Source organism: Bidens hawaiensis, unplaced genomic scaffold, assembly GCF_021521415.1.
Source record: "Bidens hawaiensis isolate Kalapana, Puna unplaced genomic scaffold, B.hawaiensis_p1.1 tig00024613_1, whole genome shotgun sequence".
Lineage (NCBI taxonomy): Eukaryota > Viridiplantae > Streptophyta > Magnoliopsida > Asterales > Asteraceae > Bidens > Bidens hawaiensis.
This window is the reverse complement of record NW_027493883.1, coordinates 350,902-364,313: the sequence shown is the minus strand read 5'-3', so window position 1 is coordinate 364,313 and position 13,412 is coordinate 350,902. Positions and strand designations below refer to the sequence as shown.

General features: G+C 32.0%; 2 protein-coding genes across 2 annotated transcripts; one reads left to right on the top strand and one right to left on the bottom strand.

Annotated features, from left to right (window-relative positions):
- The first annotated feature begins 445 nt into the window (after positions 1-445).
- LOC143569565 (uncharacterized) lies at positions 446-4,046 on the top strand. Its single transcript, XM_077055442.1, has 3 exons — positions 446-923; positions 2,601-3,029; positions 3,889-4,046. The coding sequence occupies exons 1-3, from the start codon at positions 446-448 to the stop codon at positions 4,044-4,046; spliced, it is 1,065 nt and encodes a 354-aa protein (XP_076911557.1).
- A 4,425-nt stretch (positions 4,047-8,471) lies between these two features.
- LOC143569562 (anaphase-promoting complex subunit 13) lies at positions 8,472-9,547 on the bottom strand. The gene is made up of 3 exons (XM_077055440.1): positions 9,469-9,547; positions 9,339-9,392; positions 8,472-8,645 (listed from the first exon to the last, which is right to left on the bottom strand). The coding sequence occupies exons 1-3, from the start codon at positions 9,545-9,547 to the stop codon at positions 8,581-8,583; spliced, it is 198 nt and encodes a 65-aa protein (XP_076911555.1). The 3' UTR covers positions 8,472-8,580.
- Between the last annotated feature and the right edge of the window lie 3,865 nt (positions 9,548-13,412).

Here is a 13,412-nt window from a genome sequence, read left to right as displayed (position 1 = left end):
TAACCATCTAAAATTCACATGTTCAATACAAGTTACAATTTACTTGATTTATTGTTAACAAGGTTTAAACGAGTCTCATATGTTTATGGTCTCATATTCGAAACCTGACTTGAAGAAGTTTTCCCATAACGTTTCTATGTGAGTCAATTCCAGAGTATCAAAATTAGTAAGAACGGTTGACATTTTATCTCAAAAAGACTCACTCATGTATTAGAGGTATTTCCAAACTCCTTTAGAACATGATGTTTTGAGTTAAAACAGTAAAAGGGACAAAAAGGAAATAATCAAGGGACCATTTCTGACCGTTTGTCCTGTGTGTCTGGCTAATAAACCCAACTTCCGATGTAACAACAGCAATAATAATAATCTAGTATTTGTTGTCGTAGTAGCTGAGATCATAATATTATGAAGTAAACTAGGGTTCCATTCTCCATTCCCCAACAATATGCCGACGTTCACCACAATCGCCTTACAAAACCTACTCGAACACCGGATTCCCACCACCCCAAATCACCCACAGCAACCAGATGAATTGAAACCCGCAAAGAAAGTGAATCACATCTACATATCACCCGCTCTCTACACAACTCCCGAACCCACTTCAATCTCCGATTACCCTGCAACCGGCTCCGTCTCGCCGTCGCCCTACGTGTTTAATCGCAAGGGCCGCGGTGGCGGGAAGTCGGCGAATCGGCGGATCGATGGGTTTGAGGTTAGGGGTCAGGATGAATTGGTGGAGAATTGCGAGGTGCTTGAAGGTGAAGGTGAAGGTGAAGGTGAAGGTGAAGATGAGTTTGTGGATCCGAGATGTGATTCAATTAGTGTTGCGAGTTCGAGTGAGTTGAATGATTCCGGGAGGTTAGGGCTTGAGGATATGAGTGTGGTGTCTAATCAAATTGGGGAGTTTTATGATGCTATTGAAGGTAAATGTTGTTTCTTTCTTTCATTTCTGATTCATTGCAATTTATCTTGAGGTTTATTTTGGGATGCAAGTAGTGTTGTTCATATTGGAACTTTTATATATAATTTTCAAATTTCTATATATTTTATTTGTAATATATATACATACACATTTTTATATTTAAGTTTTATATACGCACACATTTTTATTATCAGTTTATATACATACAAATTTTTATGTATATGGAATCATCGGAAATTGGCCGGAAACTGAGAGTCGCTGGAAATTAGCCGAAAATTGGCCGGAATTAAGGCCAGATATTATGGAAGAAAGTATTTTTGCGATATCTTGTTGTGCATCTTTAGGAAAAGAAGTTAATAAGTAGTAGGTAGTACATGATTTTTGGTTGTTTAATTTTGACGTTCGGAAGCTTAAAGTAATTACTTTCAAAATGCAATCTTTATTTTTGGATGAGGTGGAGTTTGCTTTGGTTAAAATATGCAAATACTATGTATCAATGATAGCTAGCTTTATAATGCGATATGAAATTAAGTCTTTGCTTCTTTTAATGTTTATGGCTCAATAACTCCAAGATGCATTAACTCAATACATTATAGTTTGGTTATGCAAAGGTTCTCACCAATTTTTGGTCCAATGAACCTTATAAGCTTGATTCTGATGCCTTGTTCCTTTTCTGGACTAGCGAATTTGCTCCAGCCGTTCATGTACTCACATGACCATTGTCAAATAAAAGGATACAGAAAAACGATAGCCAAATTTATGTTATCTTTGAAAGTAATATCAAATAGGTGTTGACCGTCTTTCAAAAGATAATAAGTTTATAAATGCGTGATTCCCAAAACGTGTTTATGTAATTATTTTGATTTTCTTAACATTATGTGGGATCAACGTTGTTTTATAATTGTCAAGCTTAGCTAGTTTATAAATGCGTGATTCCTGAAAGTTATTTTTTATGTTACATTTATTGTCAGATATTTTGATATGATCCCCAATGGAATATATTGCTGGTAATAATTTTCTGTCATTATTTTTACTTCTTTTTGTAAAATAAAGAATCACTATCCAGTTGTGTATGAACGCTTCGGGAATGTAGCTCAAAATATGCTACGCCTTTGTAGTTAGTTATGTTGCTTTGACTTGTATTCTTTGTTATCCTACATATAGGTCTTGTATGTTACATTACTGGTACATTAATTTCTTTGTTATTACACTATTTTTATGATTTTTTAAGACCAACTGCTATTTTGACAGGCATAATGGTATGAGTGAGTTTAACAATGTTAGAAATCACGCATACCATAATGGTATTTCCCTTACATATATTATTATTATTATTATTATAATTATTATTAGCTTTTATATAGCTGTTAAGCTGTGATCTTATTATTAATATTATTATAATTAGTAGTAGTTTTTATATAATTGTTAAACTTTGATTTCCTTTATTTTGCTTCATACACATGTACTTAGAGCCGAGGGTCTCTCTGGAAGCCACCTCTTTATTCCTTTGGATAGAAGTACGGTGTGCCTACATCCCACTCTCCCCAGACCCTACTTATAGCTTTGCTGTCGGTGGGATTTTACTGGGCATGATTGATTGATTGATTGATTGATTCAGGCTAATCTTTAATTATGACCTGCAAGAAAAATGACAAAGTGTTCGTAATTTTTTGCACAGATTTCTCCTCAGATGGATCTGTGTTGAGTTACAGGGCCAACATAGAATCCGAGTTGCATTCCGCAAAGGCTAATCTCCTTGAAGAAATTGAGAGACGCAAGGTCGCTGAAGCTGACGTGGCCGCTATGTGTTCCCACTGGCGCACAGTCAGCAAAATTCTATTATCTGAGACTGGTGCGACAGCTTCATCAAATGATATTAGCCCTACACGGTTTGACATTAATGCAATGAAGCAGTTATCGGAGGAATTTATTGTTGCTAGATTTGTAGCAGAAGCCATGGGGAAGGCGGAAGCAAGGGCAGAAGCTGAGCTCGCAGCACATGTCATCATAGGATCTAAAGATAAAGAGATTTCTAGGTTGCAAGACAGGCTCCAGTACTATGAAGCTATGATCCATGAAATGTCTCAAAATAACCTTGAATCTATGGGTGCGTATTATTTCACTATATCTTGGAAATTTTGAATATTTACTTTTTTTACAGCATTAGCAATAATTTTATGATTATCGTCAAGGGATGACACAGTGGCAAGCACTTCACGGGTTTTGGTTTTGTATAAACGGGTTCGGGGAAATTTTGGGTCGAACCTGTTTAGTTAAATGGGTTGTGTTTGTGTCCACTCATCAGGTTTGTGGGTTGACCTGTTTAAACCATTTTTATTTTCTAATGTGTTTTATGTCATAAGTTATGTTGGCCGAGGATTTTATGCCAATATGTAGAGTTTAAAAGATAAATTGAAATAATATTTCATAATGAAAATGTAATTTCTCTTTTAATATAGTAATTTAAAATAGCAATTTTGTGGAAATAATGAAAGATAAAAAATTGTGTTAAATGGGTCGTGTTCGTGTCAACCCGAGAAAATTCAGGTCACGTTTGGGTTTATGTATCTGACACGATTCAGGTTTGTGTTCAGTTTAAGGTCATGTCCGGTTCACCTGTTGAACTGCTTAAACTGTTTATTTGTTAAAATGTATTTTATGTGATAAATTATATGATTCGGGTCTTCTATGCATTATTCAAAACTTAAAAAGAGAAATTGACATGAGATTTTATATTAAAATACACTTGAATTTTTCGTTTCAAAATTGTAATTTTAAAGTATTATTTTCTGAAAAAGCAGAAAATAAAAACACTCCGGTTAAATGAGCCATGTTCATGTCAGCCCGTGAATATTCGTGTCATGTTCAGCTAGCAAACATGACTCGTTTAGCACTCTACTCACGATCCCGGTGGGTCACATGAGTTTACTGGTGTATTAAATAAAGAATACTTTTTTGTTGTGCAGAGGTCGCAAGAAGGCATAGAGAAAGAAAAAGGGGGCAGAGGAAGTGGTTATGGTGGTGCATAGGAATGTCGATTGCGATTGGGGCTTCAGTCATAGCATACTCATATGCACCACATCATCAACAGACTTTGGAAACAGTTAAACCAGAAGCGAGTTGAAAGCATCATATGATATTAGTGGTGATGTTACTTGTTTGCATACATAATCTCAAATAATGCAACATTGATTTGATGGTAGGTTAGTTAAATGATCAAAAGGTTTATTATTTGAGGTAATGAACCAATGGTCGTGTGAAAGTGTTCTACACAGTTTTGCTACTGGTTATAGTAGTGTAGTAGGATTCGGATTTGGTCTGGTCTTTGAAGAGTTTACAGATGAAATGGATTTGGTGAAATCTTTTACATGATTTCTTTATTTTGGTGAAATCTTTGACATGTGAGATGTGTATATTTTGGTTTTTAATGATTTGTCAGAAGTGTTAACTGTACTTGTTAAACACACACACACACACACACACACACACTGACACACATGAACTAGTGAACTGCACTAAAGATAACTTTCATAGACTTGGGTGCCTGTGAAGTTAAACCACTTGCCCAACAACCGTAAATTTACTGGTTCTGATTAACCCATAACAAAATATCTTTCATTTTTCCCTCTAATAGATTTTTGGTTCAAAAGCAATATTGTTAGGAATGCCGTTAGGTTCACTTGAATTTGCTACCAACAGGTATCATCCCCCTAGAAAAGTTCTTGAAGCTCACTTGATTTCTTGAAAACTCGCTTCGAATATGAAACTTATTCATAGATGCTCTTGTTATTCCCAATAAGACGGCTAGGTAACAAATCGCTTGTTACAAAGCGCCCCCCATTCGTTCCACTCGAAACAATCCAATTTGTTCTCCAGGTAAAAAAAACATTAGACATGTCATCTTTTGAAACCAACACAGAAAAGTTTATGCTAATGAAATGTAAAACTGATTGGTTTGGTTAACAAGCTTATAGCTTAGTTGGGTCAGGTGGTACATGAATTAAGGTCACAACATTTTTGATCATACCTGCATTTTGTAAATAAGCGGCGTCATTTGTTGTCAAACTATTCAGTTTGATTATACAAACTTAACAATCAGAATGATTTTTATTAACTGTGAATTGGAATACCTACAAAGTAAGCTCCTAAGTAATAGGAGAATACAACAAAAAAAGAATTTAGGTGAGGGCCAACTTAACTAAATAAAATATGATAGCTTCTTTATGTTTTGCCAATACAATAAACTCATGTTGTTCTAGATTGTAATATTTTTCATTTGTTGATACATGAGATATGATACTTTATTTATGTCATAATTGCCAATGTGTTATACTGGATTGTAATTTTTTTCCTTTTGTTGAATTAAACAGTCCCTTTTATAAAAAATAAAAAATAATAATAAAAATTAAAATGAAGGAAGTTGGGAAAAAGTTAATAATAAATAGCCTACATAAAGAAATAGGTGTTCCGCTAACAAGCCATAGGTTATAACGAAATCACTTATTTGATTTCTGGTGTTTAAGTTTTCTTATTAATATAGGCGGTTGTAATGAAATCACTTATTTGATTTATGGTGTTTATGTTTTCTTGTTAATATAGGTGTTCGTCTTATATCTGAATGATTTCAAGGTAATGGTTTTGACTTTTAAAAGAGTAAATCAAAATTGGTAATCATTCTATTCGGGCCGTTTTTATCTTAAACGGGTCAAATAAGTTATTTTCTTGTATCGGCGGCTGGTGGACAAAAAGACTGTAAATGTGGTGATATGATGATGATGGCAAAGGTGATAGTTGGAGGTTGCTGAAGATAGGGTTAAAGGAGATAATGCGGTTTTCGTCCTTGAGTTTGTTCAAATACCAATTGTTATTTCAGTCCAAAAGTTAAAATTTGCTATTTTCATTCTTACACTTTCATTTTCATTGCTGTTTTTGTCAATGTGGTTTGTTAAAATACGCTATTTAAGTCCAAAATATGTTAATAAGGGATAAAATAGCAAACTTGAACAAACCACAAAGACGAAGACCACAGTTCTCTCGGGTTAAAGTTAATGAAAGAATCACATATAGAAGAGAAGAGATTGACCGGATGAGATGGTTGGCCCAATCATTATCAAATAACAAAATGCGTTTATTGAATCCTTATACTAATAAACAAAAATGTTGTTCTGGTAAGTGGCACCTCTTTTGGTCATCTTTGTGCCACTTGGCAAAAATCATTTAATCATCTTAATTGTCTTTTAAAGTAATAAATACTTGACAAGTTTAGTTTAAAATATTATAATTAATGTCAGTGTTTTAAAAACCGGTTCAAACCGGCCGGTTGAACTGGTTAAACCGGATTTCGTATAGAATGTCGGTATTTTGAGCCCGGTATTTTTGGCCGGTTTGCTAGAACATCGTACCGGCGGTTTTTTCTAAAATACCGGTTTTTACCGGCAAACCAGTTTTATGTCCAATAAATTTTTGATATTTGCGACTCATATTTTATCAAAATTACTTTTAACTCAACAATTTATATTCAAACGTGTAAAATTTATGACTGTTTTTTTAAAATTGAGTGCTTTTGTATTGTTTTTTCAATATGGATTAACTTTTTAATTATTTTTTGTTATGAAATCATTTACTTTTGGGTTATTTTTAGAGTTAAAGTTGTATTTATAGGAAATTATAAGGTAAACTATTCAACCGGTTGAACCTCCCGATATAACCTGGTTCAACTGGTTGTACCATTTTTTAGCCTAATCCAGTACGACTAAAAAACCGGTTTTTAAAACATTGATTAATGTCTTCTCTTGAAAATTTGTTTTTCTTTTATTTTTTAGTTTCCATTTTTTTCAAATTTGTTTTCTTTTATTTACAAGTTCTTAATTTAAAATTAAAAATTATTACTGTTTTGTTAAACTACCTTTGTTATAATAAGTACTATTAAATAAAAAATTTAATATTAATTTTCATGGTTTTAAAACCTTTGCTTTTGAGTTTACTAACATGATTTTCCTCGTAATATTTAATTTAAAAAAAAATGTTTCTTAATAATGTCAGTTTACAATATTTGTTTTAAAATTTTAATATAACATTCCATTGTTTTTTACGATTTAATAACTTATACAAGATAATAGTCTTAATAATTTAATATTAAAAAGTGAATGCTTTAAATTTTATACTTAATCTTATTTTTATTTAAACTATAAACTATATTTAACATTTTAATTCTTGAAAACCATTTATTATTTTTAAAATCTTTTACTTTCTGGCTATAATTATAGCTTCTAATATTCCAAATAATAATAATAATAATAACAACAACAACAACAACATGCTCAAAAGCTTATAAACTAATTTTTATATAATCTTACTATCCTATACTTTTTTTTATTAAAATTGGTTTATTTCACATAAAAAAACAAATGTTTAAATGTTATAAGTTTTGGACAACCATCCCACAATGGTAATTTTCATCATCGGTCATGCGATGCTACATGCTTATGTGCATCAAATCTAGATAAATATCTCTTAGGAAAAATACATGTGAATCTGACCAAAATATCTGATGGTCGCTACTATCCAAAACCTATAATGGTTTCATGTTTGTTTGGGATTTTTTGTTGCTTTGAAAAGGTGAAGCCAAACTATTTGACGGTCGCTACTATTCAAAACTAATAATGGTTTCATGTTGTTTAGGATGTTTGTTGCTTTGAAAAAAATAAGTTGTTTTTTATATTTAAGATAATGTTTTTTATGTTTTAAAGTACTTTTTCAGTTTTTGTGGATTAACATTGTTTTAAACTCTTAGTATCCGGTGTTTTGCTTATATTTGTTTTCAACTCTTTCAACCTATATTGCTTTAAAATATAATGTATTTATTTTAAACTTTGTGTATTGTTTTTTTAAGTATTTATATGAGCTGTATCAACTTTTTTTAAAACAGTATTCTTCCTAAAAATATAAATCCCTATATCAAATTAATATTAGTACTATGTTATTAGTAAGAAAAGTTGATTAATTAATTTTAAACATTATATACAAGGACATTTTTTAAAGATTTATGTCACACTTTCTAGATTAAAATTAGAGATGGAGTCAGTCTTTTAATATTCAATGAAGAAGGTAACTACAAATGTCGTATATGAATAATTTTTAGAGATTAATGAAAATTTATCATTTCATTTTCTTTTTTTATTTTATATAAATTTTATTTTATTCAACGTTGTAATACATATTTGTATTGATTCATCTAATACTAAATTAGTATAAGTATTTCATATTGTTTCGTTTTTTTGTTAATATAGTTTACCCAACCCGTGTATACACGGGTATTTAACCTAGTTAATAATAAACAATTAAATGATTGGAGAATTACAGAAATACCCTTGTGTCTATTGTTCACGAAAACAGCAAATAGACGGAGGGACGCAAGTTGATCCTGTCCGTATGCCTGATTTAACAACGAGGTCACAAGTTGTTCCCGCCCATTTAACACTGGAACGCAAACAGTATTTTACTCAAAACAGTCAGTGTATTATTAAAAAGATAATATCTAATTTCAAGTAAACTGATAGTAACACACAAAACACACTTCAACATGATATAAACCTTTTTTCACTTTCAAGTGCAAACTAATTTTTCCCCCAAAGATGCAAAACACCAAGACATCTTTACTATTGACCTGTTCCCAGTGCAAGATCCTGCCAAGTGTCTCCATCCACTTGTGCTGCTTCATGATCTGATAAACATTCTCATTGTAAGCAACAAACATAACAAACTGTAAATGGTTTTGTATTTTTATTTGAATAATAATGTTTTAGAAACACTACAAAAAAGAAAATGATTCAAAGGAAAACTGTAAATGAATACAGAGTTCATAAGTTGAGTTTCAATTTATCACATTGGCTTAGCTGAATATTAGGGATCCCTAGTCTTCAACTATCATTATGCAACACAAACAAGAAAATAGTTGATAATCAGCTGGCTAGAAGAAAAATTAAGATATGTATTAGGGGTGCAAATGAGCCAAGCTACTCACGAGCAGATCGATAAAAAGCTCAAAATCAGCGCAGCCTTATCGAGCCCAAGCTTGAGCCTTCTACGGGAAGATCACTTAGGCCCGTCGAGCCAACAAGCCTTGTGTAACATTAAGCTGTAACTTTTTTGGATTTCTATGTATTAACATCACACTATACAGCGGAGCTCGAGTCGATCTTAGACTCGTATAAAGGTTTTCTCAAAAAGTTTTTTAAGAATATTAAAAAATGTATATAGAATAGCAAACAAATAAATGAGCCGAGCTCTCGATCTCTCATAAGGGGAAATGCCAAAATGAACCTATTAAAGTTTGTAAGTAAAAACGAGCAAATAATTGAGAAATTAGGGTAAATCATTAGGACCTAAATTGAAAAATCCGAAAGAGAAAACATACTGGAATCTTCGGTATCATCATTCCGAGGGAGGAGTGCAGCGGGTAATTCAAGATCTGTAACCAAACCAATATTTAGTAGTAATTAGAACAAGAAGAAGAAGCAATGAATAAGATGAAGAATAGTAAGTACTGTCGGCAGGGAGAGTATCTCTCATCCATTCTTCGTCTACAACATCGATTAACATCCCTAGGCCTAACTCTTCTGCCATTCTTCCAAGTTATTCAAAATTGTTATCCCAATCCAAACAAAGAGTGGAGCGGTGGACCAATGAAACCCCAAACTCACACGTACCTGAGAACAATAGGGAGGTTTACGGTTAGGTTTTGCAGTTTTTGAGTCAAACCATAAACTGAACCGTTAGTAACGGTTTTTGATTCTTGTAAATCAAAACTAAACTGTTGAACTTTTAAGTCAAACCGAACTAAACCGTTAGTTAAATAAAACTATTTATAAATTAAATTTTTTCGTTTTCATCTAAAACTAACTATAATTATACCGATAAAATCAGTACTTCGTAAATAATATAATTCATATATTAGTAATAAACTTTTAAATAATATTAAAATAATAACAAATCGTTAACTTCCCATTAAAGCTTAAAAATAATATTATAATATAAAATGCCATAGAATGATAAAAATATATAAGAAAACAATGCCTAGTCTCTAAAACTAAATTATTTAACTTCTATAATTCCGTTAGTTAGTTTTTAATTTTGTATTTTTAATTATAGTTTGTGAGGTTTGATCACTTCGATTTCTTTAACGCGCTCTCGACTTTTGTTTCTTTTTCATGTTCAATTTCAAATGTGAGTTTCTCACACCATATTTTTAACGTTTTTACACACTTTGAGGGTAGCGTGTATATCCTACCAAAACAATTGCTTACTTATTCATTTACAAGCTACAATTCATATCATAGGCTTGTGTGTTACTTGATTATTTGCTCATATTTTACTTTCACGTGGTAGTCTCAATAAGTATGATTATACACCCCCCTAATACGCTCAGGACCATTTTGTTATTAGTGGAAAAGGGTCTCATTATCCGAGTACGCTGGTTGTTACCAACTGGAAAGGACCTTACTTGCTCGATTATCCGAGTACGTTAGTTGTTACCAACTAGAAATGATCTTACTTGCGCAATTATTGCACATGTCTCATGGAATTGTATGATTTATATATATAGGGGATGGTTCAGGAGAGAAATGAGATTACTGCGAGAAATGCGAGAAATAAATATGGGCCACTAGTTTTATTTTAGGTTTTAAATGCTTAAAGATAATCAAGGAAAGTATTAATACATGCTCTCTCTTCAATTAATATAATTAATAAATATAATAGTTATCTATTCAATTAATATAACTAATCAAATTATTATAACTGAAAAATATTAAGAATTTATTTATTTTTATAACTTATTTTTTTTCTCTTGAATTTTTATCTCACACAAGTGTAATTTATTCATACATTAAAATTTCTTTCTATCTAAAACCAATTTCTTCCAACTCAATATATTAACATCCATCAACACGTAGTTATATTGTGATGAATAGTATAAAAAACTAACTTACTCGTGTTTGCATTAAATATCAACAAAAAAAGTACACAACCTACACAAAAACATATAACCTACACTTGTTCTAAGAATAAGAAAACATATAACTTACACACAAAAAACATATAATCGACACGCAAAATTCAACATCAATAAACTACACACGCACACGAAAACGTATAACCTATACACGAAAAACATATAACCTACACTCGAAAATTTGATCCTACACAAATACAATTATTCATACATTAAATTTTTTTTCTATCCAAAACCAATTTCTTCCAACTCAATATATCAATATCCATCAACATGTAGGTACATTGTGATGAATAATACAAAAAACTATCTTACATATGTTAGCATTAAATATCAATAAAATATATGCAACCTACACTAAAACATATAACATACACTTGTTCTAAGAATAAGATATAACCTACACATGAAAAACATATAACTTACACACGTATAGGATATGTGTATCTTTGTCTAGTTTATGTAATTGTTGATGTCGAATTATATATGTAAGTTGTATACTTTTTTGTATATTGTACATTTTTATTGCTCAAAACAGGTATAGGTTATATAATTTTGTGTAGGTTGTATATTTATTATTTATATTTAATGACCACATTTGTATGATATTTTTTATTATTATTTATCACAATAACTTTTCTAAGTGTAAATTGAAAAAAAAATTTTGTTTTGATAGTTATTGTTAAAAATTACGTGTTGATATATGCTAATAAATTGAGTGGAAATAAATTATTTTTTTAATAAAAAGAAATAGTATTATATGAACAAATTATATTTTTGTTGGATAAATGAAGAAGGTGTAAAATAAATTATATATATAACTAAATTAGCGTTGTTATCTTTTTAATTATTATAGTTAAATTAGTTAGATATATTAATTAGAGATGGATTTATTATGGTTATATTAGTTGTATTAATTGAATAGAGAGAATGCATTTATTGTTGCATTTACATTTTTTTATTTATTTTTAAATATTTAAAACCTAAAATAAAATTATTGGCCCTGATGCTATACCGTCGCTATCTAGTCAAAAATAATATAAATCAATGTCCTAATCACCTTAAACTAGTCAGGGTAAGTAGGGTGTCGAACCACAAGAAGTATGTGGTCAGTGTAAAGTGTAAATGATTCCTAACATTATGAAGTAATTCAATTAAAGTGCTGATCACACTAGCAAAAAATTTGGTTTTAATATTGATTAAACACGTAAACAACTTTCAAGCAATTAACAAAGACAAGTCACACCCGGGGATTCAAGCAAGTAAACAAACAGCTATCTCATGCAACTTAACAGATTAACGATCAATGATCAACACAGATTGACTAACTAGATAAACCTTAGGCATCCACGCTCACTAACACACGGCACTGGTTATCAAACGGTCCCTGCCAGTGTGACTCAACTAAGGGAAAGCGTATGCTTCATCATATTCAACTAGTCAAAACAATCCTATAAGCAATTATCATAGCAACTGGCACAATAATCGTTCTGATCGAAATAAACCTAAACTGACTGAGTGCACAATAATACTAGACATCAATACTCATAGATTAATCAAAGATGGTTACACATAATTCGTTCTTAATACATGAGAAAAACTGAAAGATACAATACTCTACATCCCGGGCATGACTCGAAGGAACTAGCCGCGTCTCGGCATCTTTGGGGCTTCGGTTATGATGTAATAGGACATGTATGATGCCTTGAGATGATTGGAGGTGATGGTGGCTCTCCTTGCTGCTCTGAAAATCGCCTGGAAGGTGAAGAATAGCGTCTAGGGTCGTCAAAACGAAATATAAACTCAAACCCTAACTTTCACGATTCTGGGGACTATCGCGTAGCGCGATGGTCTCCTCTCCTGGTCCATCGCGCTACGCGATGGACCAAAGTCAACGCAGATAATTTACAGGGCATCGCGTAGCGCGATGCCCCACCTTCAACACCCATCGCGCTTCGCGATGGGTCACTTCAGTCAGCAAGTCCATATAACTGCCTCGGTAAGCGTGCTGGACATCCCGGGTCTTCATTCCATGCTCGTACAGGTCCAAATTAATCGCGTTAAGTACCTGTGACCTAAAACACAGTAGACATGTATGAAGTACCAAAGTTCCTAAACTAAACTAATAAAACGACTAAGTTAACACGTTAATATATATACAAATTGTAACACCCGTTAGCTCCGGTTTGAAGAACTAAAGCTTGTAGAGTATGTATAACTCTCGGGACTTAACCGACGTTTCTCGGAAGCTTTCACGTCATCCCGGTACGTTAAAGAACCTAACCATTCCTTCCATTTTGCCTTACACTTGAATCCAGAAGGACTAGAGTGTAATATCTTAAGTTATAACATAAAAAAATAAAATAAAATAAAACCCTAGCCCTATACCTGCAGCGATCGGCAGAAAGGAGCAGCCACAAGACCACCGATTTTCTTTTTTGCAGCCAACTTTAAGCCTTAGAACTTCAATTCAAGGTA

Excerpts from the sequence above, each read along its gene's own strand:
- LOC143569565 (XM_077055442.1), top strand. The coding sequence starts at position 446 with ATGCCGACGTTCACCACAATCGCCTTACAAAACCTACTCGAACACCGG. Across the intron at positions 924-2,600 it reads GTTTTATGATGCTATTGAAG|ATTTCTCCTCAGATGGATCT; the intron begins GTAAATGTTGTT and ends TTTTTTGCACAG. Across the intron at positions 3,030-3,888 it reads AAATAACCTTGAATCTATGG|AGGTCGCAAGAAGGCATAGA; the intron begins GTGCGTATTATT and ends TTTGTTGTGCAG.
- LOC143569562 (XM_077055440.1), bottom strand. The coding sequence starts at position 9,547 with ATGGCAGAAGAGTTAGGCCTAGGGATGTTAATCGATGTTGTAGACGAA. Across the intron at positions 9,393-9,468 it reads AGATACTCTCCCTGCCGACA|ATCTTGAATTACCCGCTGCA; the intron begins GTACTTACTATT and ends GTTTGGTTACAG. Across the intron at positions 8,646-9,338 it reads TGATGATACCGAAGATTCCA|ATCATGAAGCAGCACAAGTG; the intron begins GTATGTTTTCTC and ends AATGTTTATCAG.